Here is a 23,771-nt window from a genome sequence, read left to right as displayed (position 1 = left end):
ATATCTTTTTCCTCCACTTAGACTGATGATGGGAAGTATGTTTCTGGTCTGATGTCTTTCCTAGATTGTATCCCAGTCCAGCTTTATCATTTGTAAACTTAGTTTGTAGATGAATAGGTTCAATAATACCTCTTAATTTTTGCCTAGAGGACCAGTACCTGAATATCCCATGCGTTGAATAATTTTATATCCTGGACAATATTATGTCAGAGAAATATCACAATGTCTCACTTCTTTGTTTTCACTATCTTCTTTGAAAAGCCATTTGAGAACAACATCCTCTTCTATTTCATCTACAAGGGAAGTAGAGGATTGTACAAAGAGACCATCATATATGACATTTAGAGTGGAAGTTTTTGGCTTCATAACTTCTGATGGTTTTCTTGACTGTCTTGGTGATGGAGGAAGAGAGATTAGTGAAAGTATTGGTTCTATCTTTTATCCATCCATGCCAGTATCTGTGATTTTCAATTTCTTTTCTAAGTCCTTCGTCAAGGTTTCTTAACTTTCAACTGTAGAGGATGCTCTATTATGAGGCACAAAGGTATTAGCACTCTTTGTCAATGCATTATAGAGGGAGTTTTTATCAACATGAATATTGACTTCAACTCCATTATAAGGATATTTTAAGCACTGATGATATGTAGATGGAACTGCCTTCATTTTGTGAATCCATGGTCTGCCCAGTAAGATGTTGTATGAAAGAGGAAGATCAAGCACTTGAAAAATAACATCTCTTTCTACAGGTCCTACCCTAATTGGTAATAGTACCAAACCTTTAGAGGTTCCTTTTTCTTCAGCATAAGCTTTGATTGTTATTTTCTTGGTCGGATCAATGACATTTTCAGAAAAGCCCAGCTGTGTAAGTAGATTATAGGTACAAATATTCAACCCAATGCCTCCATCTATCAAAACACATTTAACTCAGTGTTTATGGATCATAGCTTCAATGTGTAATGGCAGGTTATGTGGGTGATTCTGTGAGTTGTCATCTTCTTCAGAGAAAGTGAGGTAATGAGGAGAATTCAAGTGAAACACCATAGATTGAAATTGATCGATATCTAAATCTTTTGGGATATTAGTAGTGAGCAACACTTTGTCCGAGATCTCTTTATGAGCAAAAGAGATTTTGAGCAATTCAAAGATGGAGATTTGAGCATTTGTTCTTTTCAATTGTTCGACGATGCTATAACCAGGAGAGAATGATGAAGCCAGTTATTTAGATTTAGCCATGGTTGTATATGTTTGTCTATTCGAAGAACTTGGTAGGTTTGATGTTGTTTGAGCAGGAGTTGAAGAACTATCTCCTTGGAGAGTGACTTTCTTTTGAGCGCAGGTCACAACATTTGCATTTTGTGATTCGTTTTGTTTATCTTTGATTATGATCACATTGCAATATTCAGGTTGGGAAGACTCAATCATGTTGATCACATTGTCATTGCTGGTATAGGTGTTGTAGACACCTAAAATTGTCATGTCTAATTAAATAAATATCTTTATTTATTTAATTATTTTAGCCTAATTCTTCTATTAATTAAATAAATCTTTATTTATTTAATTAATTCATTTATCCTCTTCTAGCCTTATTTCACTTTTAAATAAATACATTTATTTATTTAAATTATCCTTTTTCTGAATTAAATAAATATCTTATTTATTTAATTGATCCCACTTCTTCTATTAATTAAATAAATTTTTATTTATTTAATTAATTCATTAACCTTTTCTACCCATGACACATGTCATTCATCTCTTAATTCATACACTACCTACCCTCTCATTATTTTCTTATTTCCTCTACCTACCCTCTAATCATAGCCGACCTCTTTTTACACCTCTCAATCTTATCCCTCCATTTCATATAGTGTCTTCTATATAAGGAGATGCTTCCTTCATTATCAACCTTGACAAAAACTCACTATGCATTCAGCCCCGACTATGATTTTGAACTTGCATATGCAATCAAGCCTACTTGCAACCACATTTCCATTCTTTGTTGAGCTCTTGTGCACACATAAAATCTGAGAGCAAATATATCAAGCAAGATCAATAAAGATAGGAAGAATGGAGATTCAAACCCTATTGGACATGTGACGGTATAATCTTTGTGATTTCATTTGATTTGCATTGTCTTAGGTAATCTTCATATGTTATGGTGGATCTTTGTTGTTGTTAGGCTAGGGTTTTGTGGTTGAATTCATTTAGTCTTTCAACATTGTTGTTATCCATTTTCACCATATACAGGTGTAATTGACTTTGGCACCTCCTTTTGAATTTGACGAATCACCTTGTTTATAAACAGGTAAGGGATCTTTAAAAGCTTTGTGATCAGCATTAGTTGTGTGATTTCCAACAACAATTTTGCCAGCGTCAATGAGATCTTGAATCTCATTCTTGAGCTTCATGCACTTGTTTGTGTTATGACCTTTATTTGATGGTATTCACAGTATTCATTCTCTCTCCACCATTTTGGTTTGACTTCGGGATCATATGGCCTAGAATTGTTTGGTAAGGTTATCAGATCATTTTCCAATAAAGTTTTGAAAGCTGATTCGTATGATTCTTCCAGAGGAGTGAAGTCACGTTTAGGTTTTGAAAGCCAAGGTTTTTCTTTAAACCATTCTTTTACTTTCTTCGGAGGATTTTTTGTTGTAGTTTCAGTTGCTTTGAGTGCTTGTGTCCCACTAGCCAAGTTAAATATCGTGGATTTTGATTTTGCTTTAACAGTGTCTGCCACTCCATTAACAATGTTTATGTTGTTGTCTTTGCCATATTTCCAATATTTGTTCTTTTCTTTGGAACTAGAACCTTGTTGTGTTTCTTTCCAAAGTGAGATATCTCCTTTCTTTATAAGCACATCTTCCATTCTAAGGGCATTGTCTACCATTTTGTTGAATGAAGGGTATACTTGCATTTGGATACTATATTTCAATTCAGGGATCAAGTTGTTGACGAAGATATTCATCTTCTCAGAATCAGGAATAGGTCGTGAATATCTAGAGAACATATTTCTCCATCGTTGGAGGAAAGTGAGAAAGGGCTCTCCTGTTTTTTGTTTGGTATTGCAAAGCTCTATCATAGTGACCGGGTGACAAATGTTATAGGAGTATTGTTGTAGAAACATTAATTCTTCAAAAGTTTTTATTCTCATAGGTAGGCTTGAGAACCATTCCATAGTTTGCCCTCCTAAACTTCTCGAGAAAAGGCGCATGAGGTATGTTTGTTTGTGCATGAACTCCATACATAAAGCACAAAATTCTCTGACATGGTCTTGAGGATCTAAGTTGTCATTGTATTTGTCAAATTTCAGAATCTCCACTCGTGAAGGAAATGAAGGCATGTAAAGGTTTTTATCAAATGGAAATGGGCATATAGTATCCAGAGAATATTGTTTTGATGATTTATCCTTGTTTTTCAGTTCCGTGATCTCAGTTTTTAACGCTTGTAATTGTTTTTTTACCATTGTTAAGGGTGTCTCTTCCTCTTTAGTGATAAGGGCCTTGACGTTATAAACAATAGGAAGTTTAGCGCCTTGCTTTGCTAGTTCTAGAAAATAGTCTTTTTTTTTCTCTAGCCATGATAACCTTCATCATTTTTTGGAAATCTTTATCCTTTTAACATTTATGAATATTAGTATCATTAGGTTTAGAGGCTTCAGATTCATCTGATGATGAATCACTACTAGTAGCCTAGATACTAAGATCGTCATAAGTATTGTGTTTAGCGGCTCATCTTTCTTGTTTTGTTCCAGATATGGTGGGAGACTAGGGTTGATCATAAACTAGTATATCTGATGATGAAGGTTTATTAGTGACAGGGTCCTCTACGTAAAATGGATTATCCTGATATGAAAAGGATGGTCCTTTGCCTTTGTCATCTTTCTTATGAGAACTTTTGGTTTGAGTAGGCATTTTTATCGACTGATGTGACCTAGAACTGTTTGTGATGCAGAAGTCAAGATCAAATTTGGAGATAGTTGTTCATTTAACATATTGATTGAGAGAAGCAACTAAGATTTAGTCTGATTTTAGGAAAGATCTATCCCATGTAAGACGTTTATCTAAGTTACCTAGTTTGATTTGAGAGAAATGACTAAGACTTGATCTGGTTTCAGGAATCATCTATCCTGTGTAATATGTTTATCTAAGTAACTTAAGTTTGATAAATGGTTGATTGAACTAGCTGAAAGATGATCGACAAAATTGTGCAACATGATGGTAGAAGTACATTGTTCCATACTTTTTTAAGATCAAGATGATAATGACCAGTTTTATGCTTGTTGTAGACTGTTTTAGGCAAGTTTGACTGTTCTGGCTGACAAAATCAGGGATTCGTACAATAGGGTTTACAAGACCAGATGACAGTTTTATAGCTTCGGGACGATGAAAACAGTATTTCATAGGAGTTGTTTCCTAGGTTCGTACAACATGTGGGTATACCTCAGATGAAAAACTGATGAATATGATGTTTTTTCATACGACACAAGACTAGAGCTCAGACGATACTTCCTTAAGTAGGACAACAGTTTATTAAATTTTGTACGACATAGAATAAGGACTCAGACAACAAACTGTAAGACCTGATGAAATTTTGTACGACAACAGGTATTTAGCAAGAGGATAAATCAGAAGATTCGTGCAACAGTTTACAAAGACAAAATTTTCACAAACAGGGTTTTCAATGACTGACAATGACCAGTTTTGAGATGGACTGAGTTTTTGGCAGTTGATGTAGACTAGTTTGTGACACAAACAGAGTTTTGACTAAGACTATTTTTTGACACGGTCAGAGTTTTGACCAAGATAAGCTAGTTTTTTATACGGACAGAGTTTTGACCAAGATAGACTAGTTTTTGATACATACAAAGTTTTCACCATTGAGTTGTTTATTGTTTTCTCCAATTTTTTGGTATTCCAGTTTCAGTTTCAGGCATGAAAACATAGTAAACATGCAATATGTATAATGACTTCGATCATAGCACGCTAACCCTATGGAAATTGGTGAGAGAAGAAAACATTTGCTTGCAGACTCAGGTACACACCCAATAGCTAATCAGAATATGGCCGTTGAGTCTCACGCAATGAATTCTCAACACCGTATTAGCCGACTCCAAACACTAATGGGGGTATGAAATGGCAAGTATCTTGGGAGAGTTACTATCTCTCTTGCACAAAGATTATCCCCCCTTTCAGAGGTGAACTGGGTAGCCTCTATCTTATAGTTCTTACTCAGGAATTTTGTTCAAAATTACCCTTTGAAGTCATGCAAGCATGATTGAGGCCTACAACCCAACAATGTACCGAAACAAGCTATAGTCACGTAAACATGATTGAGACCGTGAGGCCCTACAAAATGCTCGATATGAGAGATCTCAAAGAGAAAACTCAAATAATCTCATCCTCTGAGACTTTAATCAACCAAAGGCCTATTTATTATAGTGAGTTAGAATGCCCAGGTCTGGCTGTACTCACTTGGGTTGGTCTCACAAAGTGATTACTTTTTTCAATGTGACAAACCCACTAAAGGTACACAAATCTCAAACTTAGAAAAAGCCTCAAGGGTCTGTATTTCTGATTGTCTATACAGACAAGAGCATACTCTCCTACCTCTCAGAATTTTCTTAAAACATGAAAGACAAATTTGTTCATTAACCAAATAGCAAGTTAGGTGCCTAAAAATGAATTTAAAGAATACACAATATTTACTCGAATCTCCTCAGGCAACCTGCAGAGACAACGAATCAGTAGTCATATTGTCTTTGTTTGACAAGCATTCTGCAAAAAACTGATTAGGCTATGAAAATATCTCAGACAAACGAACAACAAGCCAAGGTCAGCGTTAGTATGATCAAAATTGAATAAAGAACTTGAAGAATGAAATCTGCTTTTAACCCAAAAATACAGAATACCGTATGATAATTCTCACCGAACCGTACGATAATTCGTACGAGATCGTACGATACTTGCAGTTTGTCATTCAGGCATATGGGAAATCTCGTATGATATTTCACAGTAACTGTACGGAGGAAAATCTGAAAAAATAAATAAATAAAAATAAAACAGTTAGTCTTCGAGGCCGAAAAGATGTAGTCTTCTGCCCCACGGTGGGTGCTAGAAATGTGTGTGTGAAAAGAGGAATAAGTATCTGCAAGCTATAAGACACAACACTTCAATTAAGTCATTACATGTATGGTTAGACAGATATAAGCATGAATAATAAAACCATAACAAATCGACCAACTGCCTTCTAAAAGATGTGAGTATAGACTTGCTCTCATAATTGTATAAGCAATACCAATGACTAGACTACACCAAGATGAAGGATTTAATCTAGATGAGTATGATATTAAGCTAAATGGATGCAAGATTATGCTAGATGGATAAATAGTAAAATATATGAGTTCAAGCAATCATAATTGAACAAAATATGCAAAAAGATAAACTAGGATGCAATAATCTCAAAAAAGCAAGCAAAATATTTTCAATGACTCCAGAGCAAAAACTGTATAATAACAATAAATCTCCAGGGTGTTTTGAATGAGAGATGGAGGCTGAATTTATAGAAAATCACAAGAGAGACCAACGGTCAAGATCGATTAGCAACGAGCAATCGAGATTATTCAAAAAAAAACACAATTTAGGATAATTGAAATAATTGAGAGATCAGATCCAGTTAACCTTGAGATAGATTCCAATTATAGTTTGATTGAAATGCATTCAGATTATAAGTTTGAGTTTGCGTTGGAGATCAAATTCAATTAATTCCCTACACTTGAGATAAAAATGGGTAATTTCATGCACTTTTCTTTGATTTATTCAAGAAAAAAGTTTTTTCAATGCAACTGAACTTCTTTTCTCAAAAGATTTGAGTTCCAATTTTAGAGAATGACTAATAATTCATTTTAATTGTTTTTCTGATTTCAAGTTCTCAATTTAGAAGAAGAAATAATATCTCAAGTTTCATTTCTCTTTCAATTCAATTCTTTTATTTTATTTTCAATTTAACTCTTGCTTTGCATATTGATACCTCTCTTGTAATAAACTAATTCCTTTTTTTAATGATTAATGGCAAATTTATTAATTAATTAAATATGCTAGGATATTTAATAAATTAAAAAGGATAATTGATCAAAATGATTTTCTTGGAATGATTCAATTAATTAAATAAATATTTAATTAATATAGAATAATTCACTTGCCATGTGACATTTAATGATTGAAAAATTAATTAATTGTGTCCTCAAAGTTGATTTAATTTCCTTTGGTTAGGACCTTGGTGATGTTGTCGAGATTAGGGGCCCATGGTTTATATGACCATTTTTAGGGTATTACAGTAAGGACCAAGCGAATTTGGTTCGAACTTGCCCTTCTTCTCTCTATCTTGCTGATTTTTAGGATTTTCTTTGAGAACTAAGTCATCTACCTCGAATGTGTGAGGCATTATCTTATGATTGTAGCTGCATTGTTCCTTTATTGAATGATGTGTAGCTTGAGTGACCATCTTCCTTGATGAAGGAACTGAGATAGAATTACTAATGTGTGAACTACGTAGGCTTGTATGTGTGTCACCTAAAGAAGTTTGGGCATCCCTGATAACAAAGTCCTTCGAGGAAGTTCCATTAAAGGTCCATAATGTATCGCCATAAGGGAAAGGATGTGCGTAACAAGTGGATGAGTTATGAAGGTTTATGACTGCGAAAAGAAGTGAAAGTAGGATGGCATGATGGAGACTTAGGCTCAACGAGTATGCTTTTTGACTTAAAATTTTAGAACTTTTGCCCCCAATTATTTTGATATTAGGGGAGATCAATTCTTGTTCTTTTCTCTTCATATGATTTTTATCCTTGACTTTGATTTTTGTAGAGTCCAATAGCTTTTGATTTTGATTTAGGCTGAAGGACTTTTCTTTATTTTTGACTTTTAGATTTTTCTTTTCAAAGCTTGATTTTTGATCCCCAGTTAGTAAGGGCTTTTCTAATTCTTGTTGATCCAAGTGTAGAAGTGGAGTGGAAATGGAATGAATGGATGAAATGGTAAGGCTATGTGAGTTCTCAAGAGGGTTGGTGATATGCTCAATAGATTCTTCATTGGAACCACTCTTAAGACTATTGATATCAAGAGATGCTTTCACCACTAGAGGAGATTTGCATGCAGACATAGTAGCCACAACACTAGGTGGTCCATACCCAATTCCCTGACATTGCACGTTGTTTGTAGGTTATTCTTGTCGATTGAATACCTTAGGAGATAGTGGGAGTTGATCAACATGAAAGATATACTCGCCACATCCCATGTCTTTAATCTTGAATTTTTCTTTGAGCTCTGTTTGTTTTGATGTAGAAGCTTTCAAGGATTATGGATCAACATATGCTGATAAAGGAACAACCTCTCGATTGACTGGGATTATTATTTCTAATCTCAATTGCAAATTGTTGCAATATATGAATGGGTTAGGATCACCATTAACTATTACTTCAACTCCATTATGAGGAAACTTAATGCATTGATGGTATGTAGATGGGACTACTCTCATCTCATGAATCCATGAGCATCCTAGCAATATGTTGTATGTGAGATCGAGGTCTAGGACTTGACAAACCACGTCCTTTGTAATTAGCCCTACTCTGAGAGGTAAGGTGATTGTGCCTTTGGATGAACACTTTTCATCATCATATGCTTTGATGGTAATTTTGTTTGTAGCATTCACAACTTTATCTGAATATACCAATTGTATTATTGTGTTCAAAGTACATATATTGAGACTAGCTCCTCCATCTATCAGGACTCGTTTTATTCGATGTTTGTGCAGGAAGGCTTCAATGTGTAAAGGTGCATTATGCGGTTGGCTTACGGAGGCGTCATCAGCTTCTGTGAATGTAAGGGAGTGTAGAACGAAAAGGTATCCCACCATGGCTTGAAATGGGTCCATATTCAGATCGATGGGTACAGAGGTTTCTCCCAAAGTTTTGTCAAAAATAGCTTTATGTGCGGGGGATATGCATAAAATCTCAAGGATGGAGATAAGTGTAGGCGTCCTCCCTAATTGTTTTGCCAGATCGTACTCAGGTTTAGTTGCTGAGAAAGCGGTGGTTTTAGCTGGAGAACCTCACAAAGTGACCTTACCTCGACGAGTTGTGAAATTACATTTGGAGGTAGATTCAGAAGAAGGTCCAATGCCTTTTAGGACAACTTTGGATCTTTGGGCAGAATTTTTCAGGCGCTTTGTCCTTTATGATAAGGGTAGAGACATAATTATCCATCAAAAAGTGATTAATAGTTTAATCATAGTTATAGGATGCTCTGGTATAGTTGGCCTGCTCATCCATGGCTTTGGCTTTTCCCTTGTCATGTTTAGGTAATGGTTCCTTAAACATCTCATGTTCTTGATTGGATGAATGTCCTTCAATCTCAATGTCACCTTTATCAATAAGATCTTGTATAATATTATTCAAGCGATGACAATTTCCTATTTTATGTCCCTTTCGCTTATGATATTCAGAGTACTCATCATCATTCCACCAATTTGGTTTGGCCTTTGGTTCATATGGAGGATTGTCTGGAATTGTTATTATCTTGTTTGCCACTAGCTTCTTGAAAGTTGATTCAAGTGGTTCTCCCAATGGGGTGTATTTCCTTCGTTGTTTTGAAGTTGCTTGAGTATTAACTTGGTTGTTTGTATAAATTGATCCAAAAAGAATGATTTTGGGTCTTACTGTGTTAGCATCAACAACACCATCATTTACTATGTTCTTGTTTTTGTTCCAAAATCTTGGCTTGTCTTTTCCTTTAAAGTCCTCTTTGTTTTCTTTGAATATCTTATTTACTCCTTGTTCAATTAGGACCTTCTTTGTCACTAATACTTTCTCAATGATGTCCTTGAAAGTGGAAAAATAAGCTTTTCTCAAGTCATAACCAATTTCTCTATGTACATTTTGTGTGAACATCTCTACCATTTATTTTTTGTGGAATTTCACAAGAGCATCTACTGGCTAAATTCCTCCATCTTCATAAAAATGATGAAAATGACTCCCCATCCAATTCCTCCATCTTCGTAAAAATGATGAAAATGACTCCCCATCCTTTTTCTTGGTGTTGCACAAAGTGGTGACTGATATATCTGTCTCTATGTTGTATGAGAAATATTGGATAAAAGCTTCTGCTAGATCACCCCATGACTTAATTCTAGGTGGAAGTTGAGAGAACTATTCCATAGCTTGATCACCTAAGCTTTGAGGGAATAATCTCATCAAGTATGTTTCTTTCGTTGCTACCTCAATGCAAGTTGTGAAGAATTGTCTTATATGTGCCTTAGGGTCTCCCTTGCCTCTGTACTTATCAAACTTTGGTGTTACGAAATGTGTAGGAAAAGGAGGCATTGGAATGCTTTTGTCAAATGGATAGAGACATATGTCTCTCATTATGTAAGCTGGCTTTGGTATATTTTTGTCCTCCATTATCTTTTGTAAGTCCTTTATTTGCTGTTCCAAATTGTTCTTAGGTGGAGACCGACTTCTTGGATCATATCCCATGCCTAAGCCACTTGGTGGAGGAGGAGCATACTGCATGTATGGATGGTATTGATCATAAACATGTTCATATGGAGGAGGTCTATAATGATACTGCATATAGGAACCACCTGGTATTGAGTCATAATAAGGAATGGAATATTTGCTTTGTCCATCTATATAATATTCTATAGGCATGTCATGAGTTTGTTCTAGTGTGTTGCCCCCAAATTTGACGCGGGGTTTCCTTGTGTCCAAATTGTGAGCATGCCTCTGGATATCCAATTTCTTTTGAGGTTGGTCCTTAGCATTGGTATGCAATTGAGTGTATTTATCTGCATAAGACTTCCATAATGGTCTACGTAGACAGAGTTGTTCATGAGATTCTCTTTCATGAGTATCATAAGCTTGACCATGTGTATTTGGGACCTCAGGTTTTTGATGATGGAGACTCAGGCATGAAACGTGGTCCTCTAGTATCTCCACCATTAGGCCTCCTTTGATCCATGTTGATTTGAGTTTCTTGCATAGGTCAATTTTCCACTATTTGATACATGTCAAATCATAAGGTATTTTAGCTCCACTTTGTGCCATCACTTGTAGAAAATATTGCCTATCTCTTCTCATGATTTCCTCAACCAATCTATTAAATTGGGGATCCATGATGGATGATGGAGTCTTCCACTTCTGCTGAATGTACGGAAAACTTGTATGTATTGTCATTGTGTGTATCATTGTTGTTTGTTTTATCCATGTTCTCAACATTTTGAGTGTTTCTATAAGTGTCCATGTCAGGTAATGTGGTATGATCAGAATTGAAGAAGATATCATTGTCATACTCATAGGCACTCATGTTTGTAGACTCTTGAGCCTCTTTATCTTCTCTCCTAGATTTTTGGGAACGGGTTTCAACCATGAACTAGGTATTGACCAAGATGTGTGAGACTAGATAAAAATGGAAAGAGTATAGAAGACCAAGAGTTGGATGGAATGTAAATGAATCTGAAGTGTACTTGCAATGTCCAAAGTGTAAGACCAAGTATGTATGTAGTAGAGTAGGTGTGGCCCAAAGAGATGATAGTTTCTCTTGATGAGGTAAGTTGACCTTGACTCTAAGTAAGACCAAATGAGACCCAAAGGTGATAGACCTTGATGAGGGGCCACTTAGCAAAATGTTGTTGTATGTAGTGTGTTGACAAAGTAAGATGAGGACAAGCAAGTGACATTTTGACTCAAGTTTAGACAAATGTGAATGTAATGTAAGGTGTAAGGCAATGATGGACTTTGTGAGACCCAAAATAGGTTGAATTCTAGATGAAAACCCGAAGAGATAACCTAGGAAGCTCAATAAGTCTAAAACCGACTGCTCTTATTTGTTGGACTGTAAGTGTTTCTCAATGCTGAACACAGACATGCCTCTATACTTCACAGATGCAGTTTCTCGACACAGACAATTTTGAACACTACACAAACGCATTTATGAGATTTTGTGAATGCAGTTTTGCTTGTGATAACACATACGCGTTTATGTCCTACATAGATGCGATTAAATGACACAGTTGTGTTTAAACACTGCACATACGCGTTTCCAGAAACTGAGTACAATTTTTTCAATTTTTTAAAGTTGTTGTTGTGACCAAATCTGAATTTTTTGACTGTTTTTCGTGACAAGAGGACACAATATTGTTGAGGACTTTATGTTTGCAAGTGTTTAGACTCAAAATGACTCCAAAGAAAGTGTGTTTTTTGATGTAAAAATGTTTTGCATACACTTGAAGACACAAAAGACACAATTTTTTTATGTTTGATTTTTGAATATTTGAATGTTTAAAAGAAGACAAGCACAATTCTTAAGGTTGGCCAGGACAATAGTTGTTGATCCCACATGGGGCTTCCCTCGAGGCTACGCTATTCAAAGTGGATACTTAGATGCTTGACCCCACTGGCTCCACCCTTGGCACTCACTTCTCAGGGGCAACCAAGCATCAGTCCCCATGAAAACTCCTCATGGTGAACTTTGTATCTCTACTAAGAACTGTATGTGTGTGGGCCGCTCCAGAGGTCCGACCTCCTGCCCCAACAACTAGAAGGATTTCAGATTTCTAAAACAAAAAGGTGCTAGTAAGGGCATCCGCTCGTGTGTCCATACATGCGGCACTTTTAGCTTTGTAAATACAGAAGGCTCCCAGTCGGTAGGGGTTACGCCCTACAACTAATCAAATAAATTTGATCAAACAGATTTATGGGGAGACATAATATCGGTATGAACTAATCAACACGTGTTACCCATGGATACAGTTATTTATAGTGGTTCGGAAGAGGTGGGTTTTCTTCACTACCACTTGGGTTGTTCCCTCCTCACTAGTAGTCCTAATGACCACATGGGGAGGCAGACCCTCTAGAGATTAAACAAAAAGAGCCTATTGCTCAAGACACAAAAGATATTGGTTCAATTTTAGTGCACCAATTGAAGTGTTTAGTAATCTATGAAAACAAGGCACACAATAAAGATCAAAAACCCTTGCCAAAAAAATTCTGCAACAAAAATTTGTTAGTAGTTTTGCAATAATACCCCTCCTACAAGCACACAAGTTAGATAAATTTTAGATCCAAAAGACTTTGTGAAAAAAAAAGGGGGTCTTCGACAAGACATGTTGCTTAAAGGACAAGTTGCACCAATTTGTTAGATAGATTGTAAGATATTAGCTCAAATAAATCATATATGAAACATTAAATGCAAGACAAAATGGCGAAAATGAAAACCCTAAATGAGGAAAAAAAAAAAAAATTGAAAACACAGACATGATTCTACCTTATACAGATGCGGTTCTATAACACACATTTTTTAACACCTCACAAACGCATTTCTGCAAAACAAAAAATCCTACAGGACACAGACGTAGTTAAAATGATCACAAACATGATTAGATCTCACAGATGTGATTAATTTGCCCACAGACGCGCTTATAATGAAAGCCTGCAATCTAGAAAATAAAAATACTGTCAGAAACACAGATGTGATTAAGAGGTTCACAGATGCGGTAGAAAAGCAAAAATGCAGTTTCAAAATGCGTGAACGCGAAAAGTCGAAATGTTGTCAGAAATGTCAGATCTGTGACTTCAAAAACACAAAATCTACAACAAAGGATGTTAAATGCAAAAGGGACAAGAGTCCCACCAGGCGTGCCAAAATGTTTATGGTAAAAATGGAAACAACAATATTGAAAGACTAAAATAGATTCAACCACAAAACTCTAGCCTAACAACAACAAAGATCCACCATAACATATGAAGATTACCTAAGACAATGCAAATCAAAAAAAATCACAAAGATTATACCATCACATGTCCAATAGGGTTTGAATCTTCATTCTTCTAATCTCCATTGATCTTTCTTGATATATTTGCTCTCAGATTTTATGTGTGCACAAGAGCTCAACAAAGAACAGAAAAGTGGTTGCAAGTAGGCTTGATCGCATATGAAAGTTCGAATGCTAGAATACTTGGGAGTGCTTAGGAGAATGCTTAGGGTTGATAATGAAGGAAGCATCTCCTTATATAGAAGACACTATAAGAAATGGAGGGATAAGATTGAGAGGTGTAAAAGATAAATGGTCGGCTAGGATTAGAGGGTAGGTAGAGGAAATAAGAAAATATTAAGAGGGTAGGTAGTGTAGGAATTAAGAGATGAATGGCATGTGTCATAGGTAGAAAAGGTTAATGAATTAATTAAATAAATAAAGATTATTTAATTAATAGAAGAAGTGGGATCAATTAAATAAATAAAAGTATTTATTTAATTTACAAAAGGACAATTTAAATAAATAAATGTATTTATTTAAATGAGAAATAAGGCTAGAAGAGGATAAACGAATTAAATTAAATACATAAAGATTTATTCAATTAATAGAAGAATTAGGCTAAAATAATTAAATAAATAAAATATTTATTTAATTAGATAGGACAATTTTAGGTGTCTACATTTTGGACTAGTTAGAAGAAGTATACTAATTCTATTTTGTAATGCTTCAATATGGTTGTCAACAAACTAGTGGTTGTTCCTTTTTTTTCCAGAACTAAGATTTCAATTGAGCAATGCCTTAAGACACCCATAGAGATGGAAATTGTCTTGTATATGTTATGGTCTACATTAGAATAGTCATTTCCCAATTAGTGGGTGTCTTGAGTTGCTACATGGCTATTCTTAAAGAGAATGTTGGGTTTTAGTGTTCAGAGGCTCTGTTGATATTTTTACAATCCTTCAAAGTATTCCATTTATTATCATCATGATGTTTTAGAGGAATAACACTTGGAGGATATATAGGGTTATTTGAATCCTTTTTATAACTATAAATATTTACTTTTGCACCATCTAATTATTTTTACATTGACATGCATCTTCACAATAGTTCACATGCAACACTAGTACATTTGGTCTATAATTCCAATAGAGAAGGTATATTGTGACCAAATTTGATTTTTTCTTTTTAAAATGTCTGAATTCATCGGAATTCTGACGGTAATTTCACATTTAGTTTCCATGGAGAAAGCATTAGCAATAAATTTTATTTTTTTTTCAAAAAAGTGCCCGCATTCATCGAAATTTCGACGACAACGGGCATTACTTAAAAAAAAGAGAGAGCAAGTCATTTGTGCATTCAATCCCACGCAAGCTTCCGTGTCGACCTCAACCCATAGCAAGATCAAATGACACACTCACCATTCGAGGTACTTTCACACACTCACCATTCGAGGTAGAATCTTCACCTTCATTTCAGATTTGCATAATATGAGGAATTGTTGAATCTTCACCTTCATTCATTGAATCTTCAGATTTGCATAATATTTGCATGAGGAATTTTGGATTTGTATAATATGAGGAATTGCTTGGGTAGAATCTTCACCATTCGAGGTAGCTAAATCTTCACCTTCATTCATTGATTTGCATATATGAGAAATTGCTTGCGTCCCACCCATTGCTTGAGCTATCCACTGCATTTCACAACTACCTGTTCTTTGTTGTTCCTAGGTCAAAATCATCAAAAGTCTTTTAATGTTGCCCCCATGCCTCGGTTGTTGATGTTCATTTTTTCCCACATTGCAGAAGAATAGGAGAAAGCTTGTCCATGTTGCAAGCTTTGTGAGGCTTCTTCCATAAATGACAAGCTAGTCATAGATTTTATTGCTTAAAATTTAGAGCTTTCTCATCAAATGGGGAAGAAAAGGACATCAGTGAAGTAGATCTTAAACACTTGTTGGTACCTTATTATCTTATAGGATTGATAGAGAAAACTTAGAATTCTAATCCGCTTCAGACTTCTTAATTGCATTTGAAGGAGTTTATTTCATTTTATGAGAAGCCACAATTTGTTCTCAAAGAAGAACATAGCCATACCATGTAATTACCTACTGATATCACTCATACCGAGGAATAAACTTTTTAGAAGGTTTGTGACTATTGGTCAACATCATTTGATACCGTGATCTTGTTGATCTGAAGTATTATACCATTCTACAACAGTTTGAAGAGAATGCATACACTCTTGGGTTGATTTGTCATTGTTCGTTGTGATCTGCAATGTTAGTCACCATTTGAGGCTCCAATGTTTGTTTCTGAATTAAAAAGTTCATCTATTTGTAATTAAGGGTAGCTCCATTACAAGACCAAGTCCTTTAAACAATTAACCTAGTGACCAAAAGTGACAGTGATACAACAAGAAGAGATTGTTATAGGTCTGAGACAACATGCAGACATGACAATGCTATAATTATTTAGTAATGACTATGTAATGGTTTGAAAAAATGAAAGGTTAAAGAGAAAAGTCACTAATAATAGTGGCAAAGATGGTTGTGACATAAGGAATCAAACAATAGCTGTATACACAATGTGAAGTGTGATCTTGGCTTAGTCAAACAGACAAGAATGAGAATCAAATACATGATAGTTTAGGGTGAGAGGATGAATGGACAAAATATGATGAGGTTGTGGAATCATATGTGAAACTAGCAGTGAGTGCATAGGTTTTGTTTTAAAAAGAGTATATTACTCGATCTAAATAAGCAAAGTAGAGCAACAGTACAAAGAACATAAAGTTTTTAAGATAGTCAATTTTGGTAGAAAGTTTTGGATATCAAGAAACAAATTGTCAGCAATAGACTTAAGGATCTCAATAAAAGGGAAACAATAGTCATTTAGATCCTTTGAAAAATCATTCTAGGATGTGATATTTGTGGTCTAAATGAATGAGACAAATAAGTATAACAGGGAGCACAAGTTGAGTTCGAATGGGGAGTGGGGAGGAGAAGGGGAGCGGTCGGGCCCAAAATTCAATTTTTTGGGGCGGGAGTTCTGGTTCAGCGCTGGGATAGTATGCTGCAAGAGATTCAGAGAATCCTGTGGAAGGGGGGAGCTCAGGTGGAAAATATCCCGATTCTCCTTTGGATTCGGGGGACCCAGGGGAAGGTCCAAGACCACGTGAGGAGCAGATAGCAGGAGGCAGCGGGAACGAACAGGTTCAAATTTCAAATTTGGGAGGTGGTATACCGAAAGCGGCTCTAGGTCAGCAAACGGCAAGTGGTTCAAAGGAAATTGTAGAAGGAAAAGACTCTTCTAGGAAGGATCTTGAGAACTCATTGAGATCAGAGGATCTTAAGGGGGGACCCAAATCAAATGGACACATTGGCAAGTGGTCCTATCTATTTGGGGTCAAACCTAAAGGTAAGTCATCCTTGCCCCCGGTCAAAAATACCTTGAATGCATCTCAGGGCAAGTTCACCATTTCTATTCTAGAACAAATCACAAAACCATAATATTGCTAGAATGGAAAATACTCTGATTGGTAAATTTTATGGGACGAGACAAAATTTTGAGGTAGTTCGTGGGTTTGTTAAGAGGAAGTGGAGCTTGAAAGGTTAGGTAGATGTGGTTGCTATGAACAAAGGATGCCTGTCCTTCTCTTTCTCTTGTGAGGAGGATCACAGAAGCATCCTCAGTTTTGGTTCATGGGCGATAGGAAAATATATCATGTACATTCAAAAGTGGTACCCTAACGCGGGCAAAGAAAAAAAAAATTGGTCCAAGTTCATGTCTGGATAAAGCTACCTAGGCTCCCAATGGAATATTGGGAGGAAGACGTGCTTGTAGGAATAGCCAATGCCTTCAGGGAGCTTATTGCTATTGATCTAGTCACAGCATCCAAAAGAAGGCTTATTTATGCTAGGATATGTGTAGGAGTTGGGCCCGAAACGGACATGCCAGAGGAGATAGAGATAAAATCTAAACTCGGGAAATGGAAGCAAAATATTGTTTATGAAACAATCCCTTTTGCTTGCTTTCATTGTAAGAAAGTTGGGCATTGGGCTAAAAAATGTCCTAGTAATGGGGTCAAACCCCAATCCCAACCTAATGTGTGGAAAAAAGTAGACATCTCTTTGAAAGCTGAGGAATCTAATAACCAAGATCAGGAAAAACAGTCCCAGGTTGGTAGGATATGTTAGGGTTTCAAGCAGATCCGAAGCAAATATGAACTAACAATTATATGCAGATTTAAATACAAAAGATAAAGAAATAAAACAGGACACAGATAACACAGAGATTTAACGTGGTTCACCCAAAATGGGTTACGTCCACCATACACAGCCGTCCAATCTTTCTTATTATCCAGCAAAAACAATACATCAACCTTGCAATGCCTTAAGCATCCCAGCCACTTATAACATGCGTTTTTAGGGCAACAAACAAAGTCGGCCTTTTTAGGGTTTTATTACAATGTCGGTTTTCATCAACAAAAAACGGCAAAAAAAAAATTTCTCGGGGGCCCCGCTTTCTCGGGGGCTACCGCCCCCGAACCCCTGCCCGGGGCCCGGCCCGGCCCCGGACCCCGGCGAGGATACGTGCTGAGTGTACAGTACTTTGCTGATCAGTCACCACATTTCAACAATCTCCCACTTGGAGACTGATCAGGCTCCACACCAAACAATCTCCCACTTGGAGACTGATACTACACGACACCACTGTACATGCAACATCCGCTAGATAAAACACTAGGACTTGACTGGTATAAATTCCACAATTATTAATCAAGAAGACCAACAGAAACTGATGAAGAAATCAGCTTCTCTTGTGGAACTGCCTTTGTGAACATATCAGCAGGATTCTCACTTGTGTGAATCTTCTCAAGCCGTAACTGACCCTCCTCCAAAATAGTCCGGATGAAGTGGTACCTGAGCTGAATGTGCTTTGTCCTTGAATGAAAAGCAGAGTTCTTCGCAAGATGAATGGCACTCTGGCTATCAGTATACAATGGGCTATCCTCTTGTGTCTGACCCAATTCCTTCAGAAAATATTGCAACCAAATCATCTCTTTGCTGGCTTCTGTAGTAGCAACATACTCAGCTTCAGTGGTTGAAAGTGCAACAACCTTTTGCAGCCTAGAAATCCAACTGACTGCAGTTCCCCCTATAGTAAAAACATACCCTGTAGTACTCCTCCGTGAATCAATATCACCTGCCGATCAGAGTCAACAAATCCACTTAGAGCAGCATTAGATCCTTTGAAACATAATGCCTTCGTAGTAGTTCCTTTCAAATACCGAAGAATCCATTTCACAGCATTCCAATGTTCCATACCCGGATTACTCATAAACCTGCTCACAACTCCCACTGCATGTGCAATATCTGGCCTTGTGCATACCATTGCGTACATCAAACTACCAACAGCTGATGAATACGGGATGTTAGACATTTTATTAACCTCTTCCTGTGCCTTTGGACACATCTCCTTAGTCAATTTGAAATGACTAGCCAAAGGTGTACTAACTGCTTTTGCATCCTGCATGTTAAATCTTTTCAACACCTTCTTTATATACTCACTTTGGGACAAATTCAAGGTTCTATTTTTCCTGTCCCGTGTAATCCTCATACCGAGAATTTGCTTAGCTGCACCCAAATCCTTCATAGCAAATGACCTGGCTAATTTCTGTTTAAGATCATTTATATGTTGCATGTTAGACCCAGCAACAAGCATGTCATCAACATAAAGCAATAGGATAATATAACTGCCATTATCAAATCTCTTAAAATATACACAATGATCAGAATGACATCTATGATAACCGTGTTCAGCCATGAAACTATCAAATTTTAAATACCATTGTCGGGGTGCTTGCTTTAGGCCATACAAACTTTTCTTCAACCTGCACACCAAGTTCTCCTTACCTTTGACCTCATATCCCTGTGGTTGCAACATGTAAATTTCCTCCTCCAGATCTCCATGGAGAAAAGCTGTTTTGACATCTAATTGTTCAAGATGTAAATCATCTGCAGCCACAAGACTAAGTACGGTTCTAATTGAGGTCATTTTTACAACTGGAGAAAATATTTCATCATAATCTATACCCTTTTTCTGTGCAAAACCTTTTACCACAAGTCTGGCCTTATATCTTTTCTGACCTCCTTCCTCCTCCTTCAGCCGATAAACCCATTTGTTAGGCAAGGCTCTTTTTTCTGCAAGTAAAGGGACTAAGTCCCAAGTCTTATTTTTCATCAAGGAGTCCATCTCCTCTTTCATGCCTAGTTGCCACTGTTGTTTGGCATCCACCTGCATTGCTTCTTCATATTCTTCTGGTTCACTAGAATCCGTTAATAAAATAGAATACAAAGAAGGAGAAAATCTTTCAGGGGGTCTACTTGTCCTCGTAGAACGTCTAACACTTGCAGGAGTTTGTGGGACAATCTGTTGTTGCTGAGCATCAGGTACCTGTGGCATTTCATTTTCAGGAATCTCATCCAACACCACATATTCTTGTTTGTCCTGTTCATGCTTCTTTTCCTGCATCTGTTCTTTATACATAACCTTCTCATTGAATATAACATCTCTACTTCTAATTATTTTCTTATTTTCAAAATCCCATAACCGATAGCCATATTCATCTATCCCATATCCAATGAAGGTACATTTCTGAGATTTAGCATCAAGCTTGGTTCTGTTTTCTTTATCAACATGGACAAAAGCTTCGCAACCAAAAGTTTTTAGAAAAGAATAATTTACCTTTTTACCAGTCCATGCCTCCTCTGGAATACCACCATCCAAAGGGGTTGAAGGTCCTCTATTTATCAAATAGACAGCAGTATGTACAACATCTGCCCAAAAATGTAAGGGCAATCCAGCATGCAATCTCATGCTCCTTGCACGTTCCATGATGGTCCTATTCATTCTCTCTGACACACCATTTTCCTGTGGAGTTCCCGCAACTGTCTTCTGCTTTCGAATCCCATTTAAGGAACAGTAATCTTCAAATGTTTTGCTGCAATACTCACCTCCATTATCCGATCTGAGACACTTCAACTTTTTTCCTGTCTCATTCTCAACCAAAGCTTTCCATTTCTTAAAAGTTTCAAAAACATCTGATTTTTGTTTTAGGAAATATACCCATGTTTTTCTGGTTGAGTCATCAATAAAAATAACATAATAACAAGAGCCACCAAGAGATGATACCTGAGCCGGTCCCCATACATCTGAATGTACAAGCTCTAACTTCTCACTCTTCTTCTCTTTCCCAACCTTGAGAAATCTGACTCTTTTCTGTTTACCATAAACACAGTTTTCACAAAACTCTAAATCAATCTTCTTTAGTCCTGGCAATAGATTTTTGGAGTGAAGGATTTTCATCCCTTTCTCACTCATGTGCCCAAGCCTATGGTGCCACATTATCGAATCTGTTCTTGCAACATTTATTGTTGTTGTCCCTGCAGTAACTTTATCTGTAGCAGCTAAGGTAGAGTAAGTGTTACCAGTACACAGATATAATGTGCCTACCTTTGCACCTTTAGCTACTACTAATGATCCTTTAGTGACCTTCCACATACTGTCTGAGAAGGTAACTATGCAACCTTCACTACCTAGTTGCCCTGTAGAAATTAAATTTCTTCTTAAATTAGGAACATGTCTTACCTCCTGCAGAAACCAGTCATTACCATTCTGCAACTTGATCTTTATCTTTCCTTTTCCAACAATTTGACAGGGCTCATCATCACCCAAATATACCTGTCCAAAATCACCTTGAACATAATCTAGAAAATATTTTCTATGGGGTGTAGCATGAAATGAAGCCCCAGAATCTATTACCCAGGAATCATTAACATTATCCAAACATAAGATTAAAGCATCTTGTAAAGTATTACTTGCAATATTAGCTTCCTTACTGTCATTTTCATTTTTGTCTCCTTCTTTATTTTTCCGAGACCAACAGTCTTTCTTTAGATGACCAGGCTTTCCGCAGTACCAGCAATCTTTCTTTCCTCTAGATTGAGAGCGTCCTTTCTTTGACTTCCCTCGTGACTTCTCATTCCCAGGGCCTTTTCCTCTTTCCTTTGATCTTCCTCTGTTCTCCACATTCAAAACACTACCCGATGATGTTGAAGTCTCACCTGTGCTTTTCCTTCGCATTTCCTCGCTTAGGATAACACCAACAATATCATCAAATACCAAAGTATTTTTACTAGAGATAGAGTTACTTACAGCCATAACCAAGCTATTCCAGCTTTCTGGCAAAGAACATAAAATCAAGAGAGCCCTAACCTCTTCTGCAAAGGTAATTTTTACCGAAGACAATTGACTGGTAATTGTATTAAATTCATTTAAGTGCTCCGCTACAGATCCTCCCTCACTCATTTTCAAATTAAACAAACGCTTCATAAGAAATACCTTATTTGAAGTTGAGGGTTTCTCATACAACTTAGCCAATGTTGCCATCAAATCTACAGTCATTTTTGCTTCTGTTATATTGAATGCTACAGACGACGCAAGGCACAATCGAATGGATCCCAAAGCTTTTCTATCTAAAATGTCCCACTCTTCATCTGATATTGTGGTCGGTTTCTTTGCCTTTCCTTCCAATGGCCGCCACAAATCCTTTTGATACAGGTAATCCTCCATCTGCATTTTCCATAACTGATAATTCTGGCCGTTAAACTTTTCAACCTTGAATTTGGAATCCTCCATTGCTCCCACTCAAATCTGAAAGTCCTGCCAATTTATAGAAAACCTCGCTCTGATACCAATTGTTAGGGTTTCAAGCAGATCCGAAGCAAATATGAACTAATAATTATATGCAGATTTAAATACAAAAGATAAAGAAATAAAACAGGACACAGATAACACAGAGATTTAACGTGGTTCACCCAAAATGGGTTACGTCCACCATACACAGCCGTCCAATCTTTCTTATTATCCAGCAAAAACAATACATCAACCTTGCAATGCCTTAAGCATCCCAGCCACTTATAACATGCGTTTTTAGGGCAACAAACAAAGTCGGCCTTTTTAGGGTTTTATTACAATGTCGGTTTTCATCAACAAAAAAAGGCAAAAAAAAATTTTCTCGGGGGCTGCCGCCCCCGAACCCCTGCCCGGGGCCCGGCCCGGCCCCGGACCCTGGCGAGGATACGTGCTGAGTGTACAGTACTTTGCTGATCAGTCACCACATTTCAACAGGATAGAGGAAGAGATCATCAAAGAGTTGGGAAATGAATTGAAGAAAGAAGACAACAAAAAAATAGATCATCAAGAGAAGGAGCAGAATAACAAGGATTCAGATCATGGAGAAATAAAATCACAATTTAGCAGCCAAAATGAGGAAACAAAAGAGGATAAGACTGAGCAAAACTCAGATAATGATGAGAATAATGGAGATAATCAATCCAAAGTCAATAAAGAGGAAGGAGAAAATTTCAACTTAGTTTCTAATTTGACTGAGTTAGAAAAAGAAATAGACTGGATCCAAGATGCTCAACCCGATAATATTCTGGATCAAGGGCTGTCAGAGATCTCATTAGCCTCTCCAGCTAAGGTGAAGATGACTTTTCTGGAGGATAAAGAGCCAAAATGGGGAGATGAGGAAGACGTTAAAAAAGCATTGGGAAAGAGTGAGTCTAAACAGGAGGAAGAAGAAACAATGGAGGATAAAAGAAAGATCAAGCAAAAAAAAAGAATAACAACTGTAGACGTATAGAAATGACCATATTCCTAAATGAATAATTAATGTTCATTTTATTCTCATTCCTCTATTTAATTAAGTAAAATATTCTATTTATTTAGTTAAATTCACTTAAGCCCTTTATGTCATTTAATTGAATAAATCATTTTATTTAATTAAAACCCTTCTCTCTACTTTTAATTAAATTCACATTTAATTAAATAGTTTAGCCCAATTAAATAAATCTAATTTATTTAAATCTCCAACTTGCAACCAAATTGAAATAAAGCAAT

The 23,771-nt window shown here is 36.5% G+C and overlaps 1 protein-coding gene across 1 annotated transcript in view; it reads left to right on the top strand.

Annotated features, from left to right (window-relative positions):
- Positions 1–23,771, top strand: part of LOC131858067 (uncharacterized) — a 95,143-nt gene that overhangs the window by 13,573 nt on the left and 57,799 nt on the right. The window contains exons 5-6 of the mRNA XM_059210991.1: positions 16,893–17,074; positions 22,981–23,508. Coding sequence (XP_059066974.1) covers positions 16,893–17,074; positions 22,981–23,508 — 710 coding nt within the window. The remainder of the gene's footprint in view (positions 1–16,892; positions 17,075–22,980; positions 23,509–23,771) is intronic.

This window comes from Cryptomeria japonica, chromosome 1 (assembly GCF_030272615.1).
Source record: "Cryptomeria japonica chromosome 1, Sugi_1.0, whole genome shotgun sequence".
Taxonomy (NCBI): Eukaryota; Viridiplantae; Streptophyta; class Pinopsida; order Cupressales; family Cupressaceae; genus Cryptomeria; species Cryptomeria japonica.
This window is presented reverse-complemented; position numbering and strand designations above follow the sequence as displayed.